The following is a 22,270-nucleotide window of genomic DNA, read 5'->3' as shown; positions in this document are numbered from 1 at the left end:
GAAGACTGAACATGGTGGTCATCTCAACACTGCAAAGAGAGGTCCCATGACACCGGAGGTCAACTCAGGGAGCTGAGCATTGCAGGACAGAGTGCTGGGGACCTAGGCTCAGCTGTGCATACAGGAGTTCTTGGAAATGTGCACAGAAGCCAGAGTAGCTGCAGATCACATGGTGCACTGGATTACTGCCTGGGGAGGGGAGGCAAGGACTTACCTCCCCCAAATTCAGACAGTTGGACTGCTGGACAGTCGGGTCACTTGGGTCCACCACCTGTGTTCCAGGGGCCACACTCGTCAAGATGAGAGGGGACCCAGAGTACCAGTGAGGCTGTAGTTTGGTGCCTGCTGGAGCAGGGGGAGGATTCTGTCGACCCACAGGAGATTTCTTCGTGGCTTCCAGTGCAGGGTGAAGGCAAGCAGCCTCGAGAGCATGCACCACAAGGAAACAGTCAAGAAAGACGGCAGGATTAGGTGCTACAATGTCGCGAGTAGACTTCTGGCTACTTTATTGCAGTTTTGCAGGTGTCCTGGAGTAGTCAGCGGTTGATCCTTGGCAGACGTTGAAGAGAGAAGTGCAGAGGAGTCCTGGTGGATTCTTGAAAGTCGTAACCTGAAGAGAAGCCCACAGGAGAGACCCTAAATAGCCTTGAGAGGAGGATTGGCTACCTACCCAGGTATGCACCTATCAGGAGGGGTCTCTGACATCACCTGTTGGCACTGGCCACTCAGCGGACCCCAGAGTGTCCTCACATCTCTGAAAACAAGATGGCAGAGGTCTGAGACACACTGGAGGAGCTCTGAGCCCCACCCCTGGGGAAGTGATGGACAGGGGAGTGGTCACTCCCCTTTCCTTTGTCCAGTTTCGCGCCAGAGCAGGGACTGGGGTTGCCTAAACCGGTGTACACTGGCTTATGCAAGGAGGGCACCATCTGTGCCTTTCAAAACATTTCCAGAGGCTGGGGGAGGCTACCCCTCCCTAGCCTGTAACACCTATTTCCAAGGGGAGAGGGTGTAACACCCTGCTCTCAGAGGAAACGCTTTGTTCTGCCTTCCTGGGACTGGGCTGCCCAGACCCCAGGAGGGCAGAACCCTGTCTGTGAGGTGGCATCAGGTGTAGCTGCAGTGCAAGCCTCAGAGAGCTGGTTTGGCAGTACTGGGGGTCCATTGTGGAGCCACAGGGATGCATGGAATCGGCTCCCTAATACCAGGTTTGGAATGGGGGACAATTCCATGCTCTTAAACATGTTACATGGCCATATTTGGAGTTACCATTGTGAAGCTACATATAGGTATTGGCCTATACGTAGTGCACACGTGTAATGGTGTCCCCGCACTCACAAAGTCCAGGGAAATGGCCCTGAACTATGTGGGGGCACCTTTGCTAGTGCAAGGGTGCTCTCACACTAACTTTGCACCTAACCTTCAGAAAGTGAAGGTTAGACATATAGGTGACTTATAAGTCACTTAAGTGCAGTGAAAATGGCTGTGAAATCACATGTGTGTTATTTCAAGCAGGCTGCAATGGCAGTCCTGTATAAGGGTTTGTCTGAGCTCCCTATGGGTGGCAAAATAAATGCTGCAGCCCACATGGATCTCCTGGAACCCCAATGCCCTGGGTACCTAGGTACCATATACTAGGGACTTAGAAGGGGGTGTCAAGTGTGCCAATTAGAATTAGTAAAAGTAGTCACTAGCCTATAGTGGCAAATTGAAAGGCAGAGAGAGCGGGGGCACTGAGGCTCTGATTAACAGAGCCTTAGTGCCACAGTTAGGCACTACACAGGCATACACATTCAGGCTAAAACTATGAGCACTGGGGTCCTGGCTAGCAGGATCCCAGTAAGACAGGCAAAAACATAATGACATACATGTAAAATTGGGGGTAACATTAAGTTATACTTAGTGCTGCTAACTATAACTGGTGAATTTCTGCATTTTTTTTTTACTCAAAACATTAATCCTGACAATGACAAATACACCTAACCATAATGTTACTTTAACCTTTGTTTTGTTAGTGAATTTCTAAGGGTTACTGTTTAATGTAAAATAATAATTAATTACCATACAAAAATGCAATCCCCCGTCCCATATGGCCTTTGGCTGTGTGCAACTGACGGCTGGCTACAGGGTCTGGTTACAGACCAGACCCTGCAGCCAACCCCCCATACAATCAATTGCACACTATGCAGAGCGTTTGGCTGTGCACAGTGGAGGGCTGGCCATAGAACCTGGCTGTGGGGACCGCATCCCCCAGGGCCACTCATTAAAATTGAGGGGAGGGCCACGAGGCCTCCCTTCCTGAATCTTAATAGCGCGAGGAGACCCCATCAACCAGGGCCACTCTTTAAAATTAATGGGAGTGGGGCATGTGGCCGCCCTTCAAAGGGCTACTTTTGGCTCTGTGGGCCCTATCTCCTGGGGTGCAGCACCACTGTGAAGAGGAGGAGGGCACGTGTCCCCCTCCCGGGGCCAACTCTGGCCAAGAAAACCCCATCCTCTGGGGCCCAGTACTATATTCAATACAGAGGAGGGAAAGCAGCTCCTTCCCTGGCCTGATTTCATCCTCAGGCACCCCATCCCCTGCCATTATATTACAGGGCAGAGGGGCACGTGGCCCCCCCACTCTCCGGGCTGATTTTGACCCCGGGACCTCAACCCCCAGCGGTATGGTGAAGGAGGAGGGAGCAGGCGCCACCCACCCTGGGCCGATTTCAGCCCTCCTGGCTGCATTTTAAAGGGGAGGGAAGCACATGGACCCCCTCACTGGTCTGATTTTCGCCCTTAGAACACCATCCCCCAGGGCCCGACGTTATATTAAATATAGAGGGGGACACGCAGCCTTTACTCTGGGCAGATTTCAGCCCAACAGACTGTAGTGAGAAATCCAAAAGAGCCATCATGGGAGGAATGATGAAACAGACAGACAGCGCACTAGACTTTATGCATGGGGCTGACACTGAGAACAAATCAGAACCAGACAGGAGGAGTAAAAATATGGACTGTGAATCAGCAGCAGGTGGTGTGAGATGATGGCCAAGGAGGACAGCGATGGGGCAGATGGAGAGAAGGAAGGAGAGTTTGAGTACTCTGGGGCCGAGGGAGAGGAGGAACCGCAAGTGACTATTGCAGATGAGTTGACCCATGAGGTGCCCATAACCCAGTGATCAGAGGAGGTGGAAAGACGTGCGTAGACCTGGGAGTTAGACACAGAGAAGAGCCAGAAGGACCTAACAACCGCAGTTCACCCCTTGAGTCGTGGGCAAGTCTGGGGCTCCCTAATATTTGCATGCTTGTGGGGGTGGTAGGTTGAGCCATTTTTTAAAGATGTGTGCCAGCTCACAGGGCTAGCAGTGTGTAGCCTGGGTGAGAAGCATCTCATAGGCACAGCTCCTACAAAACCATTCACTGTGTGGAACACGTAGGTTGTGGTGATCCAACACAGCATAACCAGGTGGATAGACCTCTCAGGCACCTTTATTGTTCTCTCGAGGGTTGCTGACAAGAAGCATACCGTGACAGGAGGCCTGTGCTGAGCGGGAGAAGAGATCAGGAGAGGAGAAGCAACAAAGTACCCTTTTATTTTGTTTTGTTTTTCTTAACCAAGCAAACCACCTATAAGCACTTCTCTTACTGTTTTGTTCACAATAAAGCACATCAAGAACTCCAAAGCCTCCCAGTGTGTAGTGTTAAAAAAGGGCTTGCTCTATAGATGCAATGAAAAGGATGGATAGAAACATATGCCGTTAGTGGTACTGCTATCCTTTCACAAACAGGCACTACACCTGGCCCATTGCCAGGCAGGGGTGATCACTATGCCCATGAGAAAACTGAAGAATATCTGTTAAGGAGATTCTACTGGCCTAGGGTTTACCCAGACAGTAGGATATATTGTGCTAACTGTGAGCGATGTCAGTTAGTCAAAGCCCAAAACGGTGGAAAAAGCGCCTCTGAGACCCCTTCCCTATTATAGACATCCTCTTCTCCAGAGCAGGGATGGACCTAGTGGGGCTTTTCTTACTGTCATCAAGGGGATACCAATATGTACTGATGCTAGTCGATCATGTCAGTAGATATCCAGAAGTGGTACCCTTAACTAGCGTAACTACACAGGTGGTGGCTCAAGCTATGATTGAATTATTTTCCAGAGTGGGCATTCCAGAGAGAATCTAACTGATCGGGAGACCCCCTTCATGTCCAGGTTAATGTCCCAGATCTGTAAAGTATTAGGGATATACCATCTACACGCCTCAGTATATCACCCACAAACTGACAGGTTAGTGGAATGGCATAATCACACCATGAAGACCCTGCTAAGAAAACTGGTATACAATACAGAGAAAGACTGGGACAAAAAAGCTTTCACTTGTTCTGTTTGCAATCTGCTGTCACTCACAGAGCTCCACAGGGTTTTCACCCTTTAAGCTTCCCTTTGGAAGACATACGAGATATGGCAGCTGAACCATGGGAAAAAGAGAAAGATGAGGGCCACAAGTTCCTACAATATGCTTCATCCATAAAAGAGAATGTACAAAAACTTTGGGAAGAGGTATGGATGAACCTAGAAAAAGCACAATAGAAGCAACAGGTGGAGTATAACAAAAGCAGCAGAGTACAGCATCTCAAGGTACTGATCTTACTGCCCTCTTCCAAAAGTAAGTTGCTGGCCTGTTGGAAGGGACCCTATGATGTTCTCCAACTAGTAAGCCCTGTCACCTAGATCTCTGTACCACTTAAGGGACCTAAGGGGGAAAGTATACCATATAAACCTCCTTCAACAATGAGTGGAGACAAACAAACCTTTGTCAACCAGCCATGTTGGTCACAACTATATAGCCCCTTCCAATTATGTTGCTTGCTACAGGAGAGACAGAACCCCTAAACTAGGTACCCATAGGCTCGCACCTTACCAGTACCCAAAAAGAATGATTACAAACCCTGCTATAGGAGTTTGCCTCGGTCTTCTCATGGACACCAGGGCCAACCCCCTTGATGGAACACATCATCACTGAAGGTGGCCGAATGGTATGCCTAAGCGCATACAGAATACCAGAGGCTAGACGTAAAGCAGTAGAGAAGAAGTATAGAAAATGCCAAAGGACAGCATAATAGAACCTTACCATAGTGAATGATGTTCCCCTATGGTGCTAGTTCTGTAACCTGTTGGGAGCCTTAGGTTTTGCATAGACTTCCACCAACTCAAGGCTATATCAAAATTTGACACCTATCCTATGCCCACAGTGGATGACTGATGACTGATGAAGAAACTGGGAAAGGCGGTCTTTGTGACCACTCTAGATCTCAAGAAATGTTACTGGCAGATTCCCATAATCAACAGTGCCAAGCAAAAGACAGCCTTCTCCGCTCCCACCTTCCAGTGGCCCATGAACATGATCTTACATCCTCAAAGTAAATATGCTGTGGCATACATGGATGACAGTCCTCTTTAGCCCTTCCTGGTCCCTGCACACACAGCACCTGTCAGCTGTTCTGTCCGCCCTGAAAGAGGGCAGTGTCACAGTAAATCTAAAGAAATGCAAGCTTGCCACTGATTCCAATCAATATTTGGGGTATACCATTCAAGGGGGCAAAGTAAGTGCCAACTTGATAAGGTACAAACCATTAATGAAATTCCACTGCCCCAAACAAAAAAAGTGAAACGTTCCTTCCTGGTGCTCGTGGGTTACGATAGATGCTTCATACCCTCTTTTTCACAGTTGGCAGCCCCTCTGACAGATTTATTAACAAAGAGACAGCCCACTGCCATTTGGAGTTGGAACACAGTACACCAGACAAGCTTCAAACACCAAAAGACTGCTATGTGATGCTCTTGTCTTGACATGTTCAGAGTTTTTGAAACCTTTTATTTTGTAAACAAATGCCTCTGGTAAGGGTTTGTGAGCAGTATTGTCCCCTGCTGATAATCAGAACCAACTCCATCCCGCTGTCTATATCAGCAGAAAACTACATTCTAGAGAACTCCACTATGTGAGTATTGAAAAGGAGTGTTTAGCTATAAAAAGCGCTGTTGATGCCCTGCAGTACTATCTGTTGGGTCCTCAGTGTCTGCTGTACGCTGATCACACCTCTTTAGTATGGTTGGACAAACCCAAGGACACTAAGCATCATATCCTGAAATGGTTGTTAGCTTTCCAACCCTTCTTCCAGGTACACCATCAGGCAGGGCTGTCATTGTCCCATGTTCATTTTTTTTTCCAGTGATGCGTTTGCTGATTGGCCCAATCAGTCAATTCTGAGGGGGGAGGATCTGTAGCAAGGAATCCAAAATGGCCACCCTGGGAGGACTGATGAAACATACAGACATCTCACTAGACGGTATGCCTGGGGCCGACAGAGAACAAATTAGAATCCGGCCAGAGGAGTAAAAATATGGATGGCAAATCAGGAGCTGGTGGTGTGAGGAGGCGGTTGGAGGAGGATGGCAACAATGCAGACAGAGTGAGGGAAGGAGAGCTTGAGTACCCTGGCCGGAAATGAGGAACAGCGAGAGACTATTGTGGACAAGCTAACACCTGAGGTGCCTGGAACCCAGCAACCTGAGGAGGTGGAAAGACATTCGGAGGCCTGGGGATGAGACTAGGAGAAAAGCTGGGAGGACCTGACAGCCACAGCTTGTCCCTCAAGTTGCTGTCTAGGGCATGTCTGGGACTACCCGATATTTGCATGCTTGCGGGGGTGGTAGGGAGTGCTGTTTTTTTTTAAAGATGTATGTCAGCTCACCGGACTAACAGTGGGTAGCCTGGGTAGGCAGTACGTCATAAGCACAGTCCCTCAAAAACCATTGACTGTGTGACGCACTTAGGTGTTGGTGATGATACACAGCATAACCAGGTGAACAGACCTCTCAGATGCCTTTATTGTTCTCTTTTAGGGTTGCTGACGAGGAGCATAGCATGAAAGGAGGCCGGTGCGAGAGAAGAGATTTGGAGAGATGGAGCGACTAAGCCCCCTTTTGTTTTATTTTGTTTTGTTTTTGAACCAAGCAAGCTACCTATAAACACTCCCTGTACTGTGTTGTTTACAATAAAGCACAATAAGACCTCCAAAGCCTCTCAGCATCACCACCCTCTCCCAGAACCCACCCATCGACACCACAGCTGCCCACAACTTCAGGCAATGGATCGACACCTGTGCCAACACTCTCGTCCCAATTAAAAATCCCTCCAACAGACGCACCAACAGAAAGGCCTTCTGGTTCACCACTGACCTCCAAGAATCGAAGCAGACTTGCCTAAGACTAAAAAAAAGTGGCACCATTGTCAGACACTGGCCAACCATACAGCCTTCAAAAACACCATCTGCAGACACCACCAACTCATCCGAACTGCCAAGAGACCCATCTTCAAAGAAGGCATCAATAATAACACACACAGCCACAAAGAGCTCTTCAACATCATGAAGGAACTTTCCAACCCCAGCTCCAACGCCAACGACATCCCGCCACCACACGACCTCTGCAACTCCCTAGCCACCTACTTCCACTGCAAGATCGCAGACATCCACAACAGCTTCAGCACTCAGACCCCCGCGGCAACCACCGACACCAAAGACTCACCACCCACCAGCCTCCTGCTCTCCTCGACCCCCGTCAAAGACAACACCACCATCGAAATCATGAACACCATCCACTCTAGCTCACCATCCGACCCCTGCCCTTACCACATCCTCAACAAAGCAAGTTCCGTCATCGCACTCCAATCCCGGAAGATCATCAACAGCTTCTTCAAGTCCACCACCTTCCCAGAGAGCTGGAAACACGGCAAGATCAACGCCCTCCTCAAGAAACCCAAGGCTGACCCAAAGGACCTCAAGAACGTCCGTCCCATCTCTCTGCTCCCCTCCTAGCAAAAGTAATCGAGAAGGCTGTCAACAGACAACTGACCCTCTTCCTAGAGGAGAACACACTCTTGACCCTTCCCAATCTGGATTCCGGAGCAACCACAACACCGAAACTGCCCTCATCGCCACCACTGATGACATCAGAACCATACTGGACAACAGCGAAACCGCAGCCCTCATCCTCCTGGACCTCTCAGCCGCGTTCAACAGCATCTGCCACCACACCCTACGCACACGCTTCAGCAATGCAGGAATCCGCAACAGAGTCCTGGATTGGATCACCTCTGATCACAGGCAGAACTCAGAGTCTGCCTCTGTCCATTCTGCTCTGAAGCCACCAAAATCATCTGTGGCGTACCCCAGGGTTCGTCCCTCAGCCCAACCCTCTTCAACATCTACATGGCTCCGCTTGCTAACATAGCCGGACCTCACATCCTCAACATCATCTCATACAGAAACGACACCCAGCTGATTCTCTCCCTCACCAAGGGCAACGCCAAGACTAGCCTCCACGAAGGAATGAAGTCCATCACCGAATGGATGAAGGACAGCTGTCTCAAACTGAATCCTGACAAGAATGAGGTCCTCATCTTCAGCTCCACATGAGATGACTCCTGGTGGCCTGCCACACTCTGATTCGACCAAGCACGCAACCTAGGATTCATCTTGGACTCCTCACTCTCCATGACCCAGCAAGTGTACGCCATCTCCTCCTCCTGCTTCGACACCCTCTGCATGCTCCAAAAGATCTACAAATGGATCTCCACGGAAACCAGAAGAACAGTCACCCAAGCCCTGTGAAGCAGCAAACTGGACTACGGCAATGCCCTCTATGCAGGAACCACAGCCAAACTTTTGAAAAGGCTGCAATGCATCCAGAACGCCTCTGCACGCCTCATCCTGGACATCCCCCGCCACTGCCACATCAGAGACCACCTGAGAGACCTGCACTGGCTCCCCATGAACAAGAGACTCCCCTTCAAACTCCTCACCCATGCTCTCGGGTGAGTAATGCGCTCTACAAATTCCTTGACCCAGGCTGAGTTTGCCCCAGAGACCCCATCCCATCCCCCAGGGCGTGGTTCAACACAAGGTGGGTGCTTTGGTGCCCACCCAGAGCACCCACCATATCTTCGCTGGGGGCCGTGGGGAGATCCCCAAGGACCCCCCTGCCCCAGCAGGCTACCTGCACCCAACAGGAGCCAGCACTGCTCTCACCGCAGGGAGCATGTAATAATGCTGCTCCCTGTGAAAGGGGCAATATATAGATTAATTTCCTTGCCCACATTACAGCATTTTTTACACTCCCACCAGCTGGGAGCAAACATGGTGTTTAGTCCCACTTGGCAGGAGAGTAAACACAGGTTTTCCTGCCCACGCTGCTGGGGGCTGGGAAACTGCTATGTCCTGGGGTGGCCACTGAGCCAGCCTCAGGGGTGGGGTTTCCAAGGCCATTATTGGCTCAGAGAGGGGGGCCATGAAGCTTTTTTCTACATTTTTGGTCCCTGGAGTGGGCTCCCCTGGGCCTTTAGAGGCTTGGGGAGGGGGCCAGATGGACCCCCTCCCCCTAAAAAGTTGGGCTCCCAGGGGCCTCTTGAGGCATAGGGAGCGGGCCACATGGCCCTCCTGCCAATAAATAATAGGATCAGCCACTGGGGTGGGCACCTCTAATAACTCTTGGGAGGCCGCAAGTCCCTCCTCCCCATAAAAATACTTTTTGGCCCAGGGGGTAGGCTGTCCAAGACACTTTGGCGGCACTGCAGACATTTTGTTTCCCCAATCCTGTGAGAGTCTTGTGGATTGTGGCAATTTCTGGCATTTTTTTTTTCTCTTTCGCCGCCCCAGGGTGTGTCCCTGGGGCCTAGAGGGTCATGGTATTTCTACCCTGCCCCTGAATATATTTTTTTTAACACAACTTTAGGACACTGGACTAAGTCCCAGAGTGCTGTAATGTCTGCCAACAACATTTTTCTCATATTGCTGGCAGCCAGTCAGAGCAATCACACTTGCTGGAGCCTGACTCCCCACAGGAGCATGATGGCCCAAGGGAAATAAAGCTTCCAGGGCCAATCAGAATGCTCTATTTTTAAATTGGCACTCCCACAAGAGTCCTGGAGATTCTTGCAACCCCAAATGCCAAAAGATACAATTATTTTTTACCCTTCATTTCACAAAAACTAATTAACAAATGTACTCAAAATCACAAAAAAACACAAGCTGCAGACCAATATCTAACTTCCTGCCAAATAAGTTGTAAGCAGTGTCTGCAGTTTTTGCTATAGTCCTGCCTAAAGAAGTCTATGGAAAATTTATGGGGATTTTACATTTTGGTACCTCGCGCTTTTTCTTGGCCCTTGCTTGTCGGACTGCCTTGAAACTTTCAAGGAAGGAGCTGAGATGGATTAACTTTTTTTTGGAAAGTTTTGTGAAGATTCGTCAAACATGTCTAAAGTTATTAGCAAACCAAAATGCACTCTTTCTATGGAAAAACAGACCTAACTAAAGCCCTAGGTTCTGGAGCAGCGTGCTGCCAGGCATAAAGTACTACACTACCTCTTCAGCAATAGTAGGTGCTAAATAAATGCAATTACAGTACAATAAAATATATAAACCTCCTGCTTCATACTAATACTAATTCCATACCACTCAGCAGTTGATTGTTGATAACACAGACTTATAAGAATAATGTCCTTATATTCCTTGACACTCCTTGACAGTGTCACACTCACTTCGGACAAAACTACTATGGATCATGTCCATCAACCAATACTGTACCAGTCCACAACAATGAACAACCCATCACCAACTGAACATGAATGTATAAACTGAAGAGATCTGCCACCTGCCAATGGTTAATAGAGAACTTTTAGTTCAACACTGTGGGTCCCAACAAGCTACATGCTAGGACCACTTTTGACATTTCAAAATGGCAATTACATATGGGATGATGGTCACATCACAGAAGTCCATCCCAGCAGATCGCTGATCTATGTCTTTCTCTAACCTATGCCTGCTCAGGACTGCAAACTTGACACAAGATATCTCAGAATTGACAACTCAGTGCAGTAACCAGCTAGGTGGACTATGAGAATAAGAAATACCATAAAGGGGCCTGCAGAGTTGCTGAAAGCTGCCAGCTTGCTGAAAACGATACAGTGTGCGCCTCTCTCACACAGTTCTTAATCCATTACACTGCGGAGCGCTGTGTGTCATAACACGATAACCACATCTCGGTGATCATCATACATGACATGGAAACATTTCCCACATAGGATCAAAACATAGACAACATCCTTCCAATCACACATTCTACACGGTGTACGGTACTACACATGTAGGCAAGCACGTCAGCGCTCCACATAGGGGTAGTAAACATTATATCAATATTGCAATGCAACACAGAGAAAATAAATTTAAAAATTCAAAAAGTAAACATGCAGCGATATCATGGAGGTCTATAGGAAGAACGTAAATCATATAAAACATTCCATCTGGAAGAGCCTCACCCTGGCTGTGTTTTCTGAAGGTGATGACAAAGTTGATGAACCTTACCTTTAACCGTTCAATGGCCTCTTCACTGCCTGGGGCAAACAGGATGCGTTCGTGGAGACTGGAGATGGATGCAGCCCGACTTGAGAGCGCCGAGAAAGAGGACGATGGGCTGATACCAGTCATTGCATTTGTCACTGTGAAAAGAGTGTCAGGGGTGACTAACAGGTGCCATATTGTCTTGTTACAGTTGGGGAGGTCTACAGAGAAGAACACGAAAAGGAGACGGAAAGAGCAAGAAAAGAAAATACAGGGAGGAGAGACAGAATGTAGCAAAAAGGAAGATAGGATTACACATTTTCGTAGGTTGCGCTGGATATAATGAATGCCTAAACATTCATGGGGGACATACCAGTATCTCTTATGAAAGCACTGATATCTCTTTGTCCTTTTTGATAAACGCCCTGTCACTTTTCATCATCATCGCCAAACCCCATTATTCTCATTCACGTGTACCTCTTATCAGCACCAATGACCTGTCACAGTTCCACTGCTTCCAGTCTGTGGAGCTTTGTGGTGGTGGGGCGGTCCATAACCCCTTCCACCATGCTTACAGCCCCATGGACTATTACTAGTCTGATTAGATACACATGAAAAGAACATTTTAGGGAAACTTGTCACCAGCTGCTTTCAAGGATTAACAACCCCCAAATTGCGGCCAGGTCTATCACTCTCACACTACATTTGAATAAGTGCCACTGGGCAGCTGTGGCATCCATCCTTAAATGTGTCCTTTAATTCTTGGTTTTCTTCGTCAAAGTTGAGCTTGGCACACATTATGAAATTTCTCATTGTAATGCGCATCAATTAATTGTTTAGAACTTCAGGAACAAACTAATTACCCGATTCTGAATGTCGATTTGTGGTAATAGCTTAGGTTTTATTCCCCCCTATCATCTATTCTATTATTTCCCATGTAGTACTTCTGTGGGTATATTCATGATTTTGCGCTCTGTTGTCTTCCTTATCTTATAAATAAAATGTAATAGTACAGTGCAAAAGAGTCCATATCTACAATCCATTCTACAACTCATTCCAAGCGCACAACTCACATCAATATTTGTTTCTTCTTTCTCGTCCTCCTTTAAGAAGAACCATCCACTAGATATTAACTTTAGACACAACATCTAGCTCATGTTCTCCCTTTCCAGGAGCTGCACCAACCATGCAGTTGAAGATAAACTGACTTCCAGCCCACTCTAAAATCTTCTATGGGAGGTTGAGGTTGGGGGAGGGGGTCCAGAACCCTTTCCATCAAGTAAAGGTATTCAGTTAGGAATCAACTCTCTGCATTTAACCTCCAGTGAAGTTTTTCAGCATGTGAAAGGCATAGAAATGTGTTCTCATACTAAATGAAACCCTTATCCAAAGAGAAGACAGTGCAGAGTAAATATTTTTTGTTTCATTATAATTCCTATGACGTTGACAGATTGAATTTTATGGGTATGTCTTACCTAACAGGTAATATTTTACACTGCTTTCCTTCAAATAATATGTGACAAGCTTCTTGGGATTTAGTGTAAAAAGCATCTGACTCAATTGTAAAGAAGAAATTGATAATTAATTTCCATAAAGATATACATACTTTCTCAGAAGGACCAGCCTTGGAACTGTCAACACTGGAACTTCCAACTTAGAACCTCTGACAGAACTCCACAGTGTCAGTACTAGGCTGCTAATTATATGTTCCTAATGGTACATGATGCTACCTATCTCCTTTGGTTATAATTGTGTAAAAACACATAGCTTACAATTAGTCTGGGTAATAGCATAGTAACATGTATTTAAGATGATCAGTTAAGCACCACTGCAATAGCATGAGAAGTATAACCAAGACGACAAGACAACCTACACTGAATCATTTGTTTTAATTTGTTTATTGACTTTCATTGACTATAAATCAAGAGCAACAATAGTTGTGACATGAATTCATGCCCATACACCTTGGTAGACATAAAACCCTACCCACATACAAAAAGCAGCAATGGATACAATTGCTGAGCACCATTAGAAAGGGTAGGGGGAAATCCGGGGTCACAGGCACCATATTGCCAACAAATGAAATAGGAAAGGGCACAATGTTATTCACTCAGATCTAAATAGTGCCTGTATGGGGAGCTTCAGGGGAGTCTACATGGAGAACAGAGGAATATCCTGCACCAATAGGTAAGTGCGTAGAGGGAATCAGATATCTTGAGGTCGTGAAGTGGGACGCAAGAGTTCAGCATACAATGTTAATTGTTCACTACAGTATATTAGATCTATCCAATTCTTAAATTTAGGCCCACCTCCATGCAAGCATTAAGGCTATTGCCACATGCCTCCTAAACGCAATATCTAAGTCTTTGACATGCCCAAGAACTGCCATGAGGGTACTCAGCGAGAAAGTTTCCTCTATTATGATGCAGAGAGGGGCACGCACCTCCTCCCAAAATGATTGTACCAACCCACAGGACCATGTCAATGAATAAAGTAAGCACTGGCCATATGATTTTGGGGGGGAAGTATTATCTGGCTGAAGTATGAACCTGCACATTCTAGCCGTAATGCAATATGCCCTGTGAAGGAATTTGTAAAGGATAATCCAGAGACTACCACTGGACGCTATTTGCCCTGTCTGAGCACAGCAAAATCTCCACTGGTCATTCATGAGTGACCCCCCCAAGTTTTATTTCCTACTGGGAACGTGCCTGCCCCTGATTTCCAAGAGATTTCACCTGTACAGAACTATACAATTAGGCGACCAGGGGCATCTTTACAAGAAAGTGGTGAATTTGCTATGATGCACTGCTTTTCTTGCGTCGCCCTTGCACATCTAATGACACCATGGTTATGCCTTATTTACAATACAGCACACCATGACAGTCGTTAGAACAATAGCGTCACCATTTTTGATGCTATTGTGGTGCTTTGCTGCACTAGTGTCAAAAATGTTGATGCTAGTGCAGCAAAGTGCAGGGAGGCCCATTGACTACAATGGGTGCATCATTTTAACGTCGGAGTAAGCATTAAAAATGATGGAAAAAATGGTGCAGTGAAATGTTGCAAATTTCACTATGCCATTTTTTCAAGCCTCCCAGTGTCAGAATGTCCCCCCCCTTGCATACATTATACCTGACACAGGCAGAATGTGGCGCAAGGGTTGCAAGTGGCGCAATGCAAGCATTGTATCACTTTGTAAATATGGGAGGTAGAAAAGCCACCTTAGCGTAAAAACAATGACGCTATGGCAGCGCTAAGGTGGTGCTAAGGGCTTGTAAATATGCCCACAGGTGCCATGTACTAGTTGCTTGGAGCAATTTATGAAGGGTATTGGATATGGGGGTGTTCAGTTGGAAAGTTGGGTACAGCCGTCTTGGTGTTACATTTTAGACGAATATTTCTGAAAACCTCCACAGGGAAGGCTGGCACATCTTTCAGATAATAGCTTGTGAAATGAAGAGTCAGTCACGGTATAAATAAGCTACACTGAATCCGGATATTTCATTATTTTTCAACCAGATCGGCATTTTTTTACTTTTTGTTGAGGCTTTTTGAGTGTTGACACTTCTAGTGCATCAAGATATTTTCACGTAAGACTGGGTTCAAGTTCTGCGGATCCTGTCATTGGGCATTGTCCGTGACAGATCTGCACCTCATGTGATCGTGGGGTTTGCAGTGTGACTACGACCCTAAGTCATGCTCCGAGTGCCAGACCACGAATCTGAAAACTTTGAGGGAGCGGTCCATAAAGCTCATTGCGACCCAGCGCTCAGCTCCGCTTTGCTCCAGATCTCGGTTGAGATTAAGGTCCCGAGAACGGTTGCAGAGTCCCCATTCTTCATCATCCCACTCCAAGTCCTCGGGATGGTCAGGTAAGTTGAGGCACAAAAAGAACTCAAAGAAGAATAATCGTTCTTTGACTTCACCCTGCCAGTCAGTCATTAAGACAAAGGAAAAGGAGTGGTGTTGTTCCAGGGCTCCATCCTCAGAGCCTGTGTGTCGGCTTCGCACCTCCCCGAGTTTCCAGAAGCCAAAGCGACCCCTGCCCAACTCCATGAGTTTTAGGAGGACATGCGCCTCATATATGAGCAGTTCAATTCCGCCAGATGGCCTTCAGGCTCTGTGGGATCAGCAGGGGAACTCTTCAGTTCCATGCCGGTGGCTTCAGCCTCGGCTGAGGAACACCCATGGATCTGTTCCTTGATCAGAACCGGCATTGGTCGTATCACCTTGATCTTCTCCGATGACAGTTCTGATGTTGACACTCTTGACGCCTGTGCTCCTGGTTGGCATTGACCCCATCCTCATTGCTGACTCTAACAGGGAGCTGGGCCGGCATCATGCAATGCTAGTTCTGACTTCATCAGGGACCTTGCTTCCTAGGTCAGTTCCTGACCCTTATTCTCTTGGGTTGGGGTAAGTTGAGGATTGGAAGGGGTCGCTGGACCCTTTGGAATACCAGCTGGAAGATCCCATGGACTGGCAGATACACCTAGGTGAGGCTAGTGGTCTGGACACTTCCCCTGACACTGGAATGCTTTTTCCACTTTCTGTGGCTACAGAGGAGAAAGCGTCCTTCTGAATGGTGGTGAAAAGAGTGGCCAAGGTCATGGGCCTCGAGCTGCCTTCAGGGGCAGTCAGGACTAACCTCCTGACAGAGGTGCCCTTTTGCCCTTTAATGAAGTCCTCACAGATGTCCTGCTGGTGACCTAGTCAAAACCCAACACAGGGGCTCCTGTGAACAGGACTATCACTTGCCACCATAGACTCACTCCAAATGACCCAGTGTTCCTGACTCTAGAACAAACCCCTGAGAGCTTGGTTATCCAAGCCTTCACGTCCCCAGGTGCTTTCCCTTCTGCATTCCCAGGTAGGGAATCCAGGAGGCTGGATTAGCTTGAGAAGATGTTTCTTCCCCCAGCTTGGCACTGCAGTCTGTGAAGACCACATGCCTTTTGGGCTGTTACACTCGTACTTTAGGGGACTTGGTCACGCAGGAGCTGCCACACGTCCCAGAGGAGGCCCAGGCCATTCGTCCCCCCAAGCTATTGCTGATGGGATAGATGCAGCAAACTTCAACAATACGATGTGGGCTGGATACGACCGAACCACTATACAGATCAGTTGCATTGACTGTGGCCTTGAGGTGCCATGCTTGGTTGAGAACGTCTGGCTTTTCAGGGGATGTCCAATCCACCCTGTGGACATGCCCTTTGATGGTACCCACCTCTTTGGAGACAAAGCAGACTCAGTGCATGAATGCTTTAATGAGTCAAGTCCTTGGGCCTCACAGCTGCCCCTCGCCCTCAGTCTGCTTTTCATGGCTACGGAAGCAGCGCCCAGCCATACCTGTGCCCCTCCAGCCACTATGCTGCACATGCTGCCCAGTTTCTGCATGGCTAGGGACGTGGGATCCAACATCCATATGAATCAGGGAGCCAGTGGTCTAGCCAGTTTACTGCCCTCCTGCTGCGGTGGCCTCCAAACCTTCCTAGTCTGACGCTTCTCCATCAGGGACCAGTCTGAGAAAGGATTCGCCATCACCTGTCCAACATTGGACAGGTGTTTGTTTGCAAATAGTCTGAAGGGGCTACTCCCTTCCCTTTGTGACTACTGCTTCTTTTGTGCCACTATCCTACAATCAGATGGCAGAGGATCACCTGGCACTTCTCCTTGAGGAGATTACGTCTCTCTTGGCCAAGGAAGCCATGGAGAGGGTCCCTGCGCCAAAAGTAGGTTGTGGTTGCTATTCCAGCTACTTTCTGGTTCCCAAAAAGGACAAGGACCTCCCCCCTACTCTAGACTTTGGTTACTCAATCTCTTCCTCAAGAAGGAGTTATTCAAAATGATCACTTTGGCTCAGATTATATCTGCCCTGGAACCAGGAGACTGGATTGTACTGTTGGATTTGCAAGACGCCTATTTCCATATTCCCATCCTGACGGCCCACAGACGTTACTTGCAATCCATGGTAGGTCACAAGCGTTTTCAGTTCTTCATGGTCCTATTTCACCTTACCAGCACCCCTTGTGTGATCACAGGTCATCTGCGCAGGTCAAGATTTTAGTCTTCCCCTATCTGAATGACTGGCTGTTAAAGTTCAGCTCACCCCAGGCTGTCGTCTCCCACCTACTGAATTCACTGGGTTCACTATAAACATGCCAAAGTCACACCTGACTCCCTCTCAGATGTTCCCTTTCAACAAAGCTGTTCTGGACACAATGCAGTTTCAGGCTTACCTTTCGAGCAGCGAGTCCCAGATATTCAGGCTATGATACTGATGTTTCAGCCTCTATCCTTGATTTCGGTGAGAACGACTCTGAAGCTGCTGGGCCTCATGGCCTCCTGCATCCTGCTGGTAACACATGCCAGATGGCATATGCAGGCTCTGTAGTGGGACCTGAAGCTCCAGTGGGCACAGCATCAGAGGAATCTCTCCGACATGGTCCAGATCTCGGCTGAAACTGCGCAAGATCTGCAGTGGTGGCTCTCGAACTGTGACTGGGTCACAGGCAGATTGCTCTTCCTTCCCCAACCAGATCTAACAGTAGTGACATATATGTCACTCCTGGGATGGAGTGGCCACATAGGAGAGGCAAAGATCAGAGGCATCTGGTCACCGGCAGAGTCCGGGCTCCACATCAATCTTTTGGAGCACAGTGTGATCAGACTGTCATTGGAAGTATTCCTTACCTCTCTCAAATGGAAAGTAGTGCAGGTGTTAACAGACAATACCACCGCCATGTGGTACTTCAACAAGAAGGGCAGAGTGGGGTTACGGACTCTTTTTCAGGAGGCTCTGCACCTCTGGACGTGGCTGGAACATCAGGGGATTCCTCTGGTGGTTCAACACCTGGCAGCATCTCTGAACACCAGAGCGGAAGAACTCAGCCAACAATGCCTGGTCAGTCACGAATAGCATCTCCATCCAGAGGTAGCGCCAAGTCTCTTTTACCAGTAGAGAGAGCCTTGGTTAGATATGTTCGCCTCCGCAAAGAATGCACAATGTCAGCAGTTTTGCACACAGGAGTTTCCAAGGCGGTACTCACTCTGTGACACTTTTCATCTCGAGTGGAGTTCAGGCCTTACTGAACATCAAAGAAATGTTAGAAACATTGAAGCATGCAACAGAGTTTTACTTTACATTATGGGACAGATTTGCTTACATTTCAAGCAACACAAGGCAGCAAGCAAGTTGTCGTATTGTGTGAAAAGAAGACAGCATAAGAACAAGTTACTTACCTTCCATAATGCCTTACCTGATACAGACATGTTCTAGTTGCAGATTCCCTACCTTAGAATTTTACCAGACGTCAGTCTGGATCTGGAGATTTTTCACTAGCAGTACCCCTGGTGCCGTCATGTTGCGCTGGTCAGCTCTGCATACATTCTCAGCGTTGTGCGTCCCAGATGTATGTACTCTGTCTGCACTGAATTCTGTTGTCAGGGAGGTTATTTCATTGATTCCCTGGAATGTGGCTGTCATCAAGTCAAAGTTTATTGAGAACGAATGGCTGTCTTTCCTTGGGGGCTTTGATGTTTGTTTGTTGCAAGATACATGGGCAACACAGGAGATTTTCATTAACAGCTTTGTAACATATAAGATCTCCCACCTAGAAATTCCAGTCGGGCGGTGGGAGGCATGATGATTTTGGTCAAAACAGACATGGCTTGCACTCACCATTTATTGAAGATTGACTCCCCTGACTTGATTGGTATAATGCTTAGCTTTCCAACTGGTCTGAATCTGGTGGTATTGAACATCTATGCCAGGACCATACCAACTTGCAATGATTCACCAACTGTTGCCTTATTGGATGATCTGATTGCTCAGTTTGAGCAGAAAGCCAAAATATTGGCAGCAGTTGATTTCAATACCTCATTTGAACCCTCGTAAACCATTCATTTAATAACTGAGATGGAAGATAAATATTGAGGTATCCCCATTAAGAACACTAAAATATTTTTCATTCTAGTGGAGACCATCTCTGCTATTGATAGCTTGAAGGCATCAAAGGTACCTGGTCCCGATAGTGTTCCGGATGACCTATAAAAATCAGAACCTTGCTTATGGGCTTCTTGCCTGAATATTTTATCAAACACCATTGCAAAAGGAAGAGTGGTTCCTGAAACATGGAAAGGGACAGAGAGAATACCTATTTTTAAAAAAGGTAATCCAGGCTGCCCTAGTAATTACATCCCAATAAACTTAATACATAATCTTCAGAAGATCTTTGCCAGGCAGGTATTAAATAAATTACAACATTGGATGGAAAGTGAACAGATATTGTCCACACTTCAGGCAGGATTTTGTGCTAAAACAAGTACATTAGATAAAGTATTCAAATTTTCCCTCTTATACTAGAAATATACCCTGCTCAGTAGTCAAAAATTATATGTGGGATTTGTTGACCTGCATGCAGCGTTTGGTCCCACAAGTAAAGCTTTGGAGTGTTCTAGTGAGTATGGGGGCTCCATGGTGTTTAACAGATCTAATAACTAGATTGCACAAGAAGAATTACACCCAGATAAGGCAGGAAACAAGGGGAAATTGAAGAAGCATATCTCTATTTGTCAGAAGTCCACCAAGATTGTGCATTGGCACCTACCTTGTTGACCCTATACATCAATGACATGTTTAAGGTGGTATTGAAATTTGTCAATGATTCCCCTATTTTGAATGGGAAAGTAATACCCATTCTGATGTTTGCAACTGACTCCTTATTAATATCTAAAACCTTGTTGGGTCTGCAAAATTTGTTGGACAAATTTATGGAGTTTTGTGTGGATAGGGGACTAGAACTTAATACGACCAAAACTAAGTTTATGGTTTTCGGTAAGAACTTAACCAAAAATCATACTGTTAAGGCTGGAATTAACTATTGGAGAGGGGTTATGGCAGTGATTATTTGGGGGTGGCCTTGACCAATAAATACAAGTAGGGGTCGCAAATTAATAAAGGTTCCTTGGTAATCTCTCCTAGATCCAAAGCCATACTTCGTTTCCAAAAGAATACTTACACTTTTCCGTCTCCCCAGTTCTAGAGGCGTACAGGGACAGAGCCCAGAGTGCTTGTCTATATGGAGCAGAAATTTGGGGTTATGTTGACTCACTTAAGTTGCAGGTGGTTTAGAATAACTTTATTAGAGAGCTGATTTCTGTGACAGTAAGTACTCCCCTTATTCCACTCTGTTTTGACCTGGGCATGAGACGAGTATCTGGTTTGGCCCAAGTGAAACCCTTGTTATTTTGGATTCGCATTTGGTCGACCCCTGAATTAGTGGACTACAGGGACTCTTTAAGAGATGTATTATCTTCTAAGGATGCCACAAATGTCTTGTGGTTAAGTTTTATACAAGAGTGGTGCAAACCAGGGATTACTTAGATTATGGAAAGCACCAAAGTTTGTTTGCAAAGAGAATGTAAGGATCTTACATACATGGTATTAGTTTTATGCCCTTGAGAAATTAAACTTAAGGGGGAATCTTGGGCACCTGACCAAACAGTTTTTGGCATTTAAACCAGTCTCAGCCTTACCTTATCTTACCTGGTAACATTTCTCCGCCTCTGGCTATGAGTCTGTATGTGAGGTTTAGATTGGGTTATTTACACACACAATTTTTTTCAGCATGTTGGCAAGGAGATCAAGTCTCTACAGCTTGCCCAGCGTGTGGTACAGCCCTGAAACAATAGACCATGTTATATATGTTTGTCCTGCGTATTGTGAAGTGCACCGTAAATGGCTCCATCCGATTGGTTTAACTGTGGGGGTCACTCGTTGCACTGATGCACAGTGTATCATGAGAACTGATGTCAGGTCCAGTAGTATTCTCTAATAGTCGCTTTCTGTTAAATGTGTGGATAAAATGTGAGAAGCTACTGAAATCACTTATGTCATTATAACTGAGTCTCTGACCTATTTACTGACTTATGCAAAATAGGTGCCAGTATGCACTATTAGGCACCAAGCACTTTATTGCAATTTATTTCTTTTTAATGGTAGCCTGAATGAATTAAATGATTTGAATCATTTGTTATAGCCCTTCCCTCCAGATTGCTCAGATGGTTCAGGATATAAGGGTGTAACGACTATTTGGAAAAAAGTTTATGGAGGTGGTTTGCTGTACATACATGTTTGCCAGTTTTTACAATGTTTTTATCTTTCTATTTTTTAGTAGCTGTTTTTTGTGTACAGTTTTATGGATGTATTTTTAACTTGGTGCTTTTAACAGTGTAACTTGATTGTGGTATCTTTGCTTTATGTAAAGTTGATAACGACGACTTTGAATTACATTGTATTGATGCATGTTTATCAACTTTGATTGTCAAGGTACCGTATAAAATTTGGTATTTTTATTTGTTTAGCAGCCAACCACTTTGAGGACCTTATTTATGGGTTTTGGAGTAGGGTAGTGCAGCAACTCACCTTGCTGCCCTGCCCTTCGTCAAAGTGAAACTGCAGGAATGCACTGTGTTTATGCAATACCATGCAGTCCTGTCCCTCCCCCACATGCTGATACCGCTTTGGCAGCCTAGCGTCAAGGCAGGAACTCTTGCACTATGATGCAAGGGTGACTGTGTCGTCGGCTGCATTGTTTAAGTGCAGGAAGGGGCTCTTTCCTGCACAAAAACAATACAATAGAGGTGTTTTCCTCTTTCTATATGTGCAGAATGCAGCACACATCGAAAGAGAAAAAACAAAAGATATTTTTCCTAGTGATGCCTGGGGAGGCATAAGATTTTGGCGCATTACCAGGTTTACAGGTCCTTGTAAATCTGGGAATGTTTCAAAACCCATGAAAGTTGTGTGGAAACATCCACTGCAACGCCCATGGAAATCCTCCCATCTGTAGAGTAATGCGACGCAGCGATTTGCGTTGTG

At 46.5% G+C, this 22,270-nt stretch overlaps 1 protein-coding gene across 3 annotated transcripts in view; it reads right to left on the bottom strand.

Annotated features, from left to right (window-relative positions):
* KIF1A (kinesin family member 1A) overlaps positions 1-22,270 on the bottom strand; it is a 3,950,406-nt gene that overhangs the window by 3,042,250 nt on the left and 885,886 nt on the right. For all 3 annotated transcript variants that reach the window (XM_069213666.1, XM_069213667.1, XM_069213668.1), the window contains exon 15: positions 11,410-11,543. In XM_069213666.1, coding sequence (XP_069069767.1) covers positions 11,410-11,543 — 134 coding nt within the window. The remainder of the gene's footprint in view (positions 1-11,409; positions 11,544-22,270) is intronic.

The sequence above is a fragment of the Pleurodeles waltl genome, chromosome 11 (assembly GCF_031143425.1).
Source record: "Pleurodeles waltl isolate 20211129_DDA chromosome 11, aPleWal1.hap1.20221129, whole genome shotgun sequence".
Classification (NCBI taxonomy): domain Eukaryota; kingdom Metazoa; phylum Chordata; class Amphibia; order Caudata; family Salamandridae; genus Pleurodeles; species Pleurodeles waltl.
Note: the sequence above shows the minus strand (reverse complement) of the source record. Positions and strands in the feature narration are given on the sequence as shown.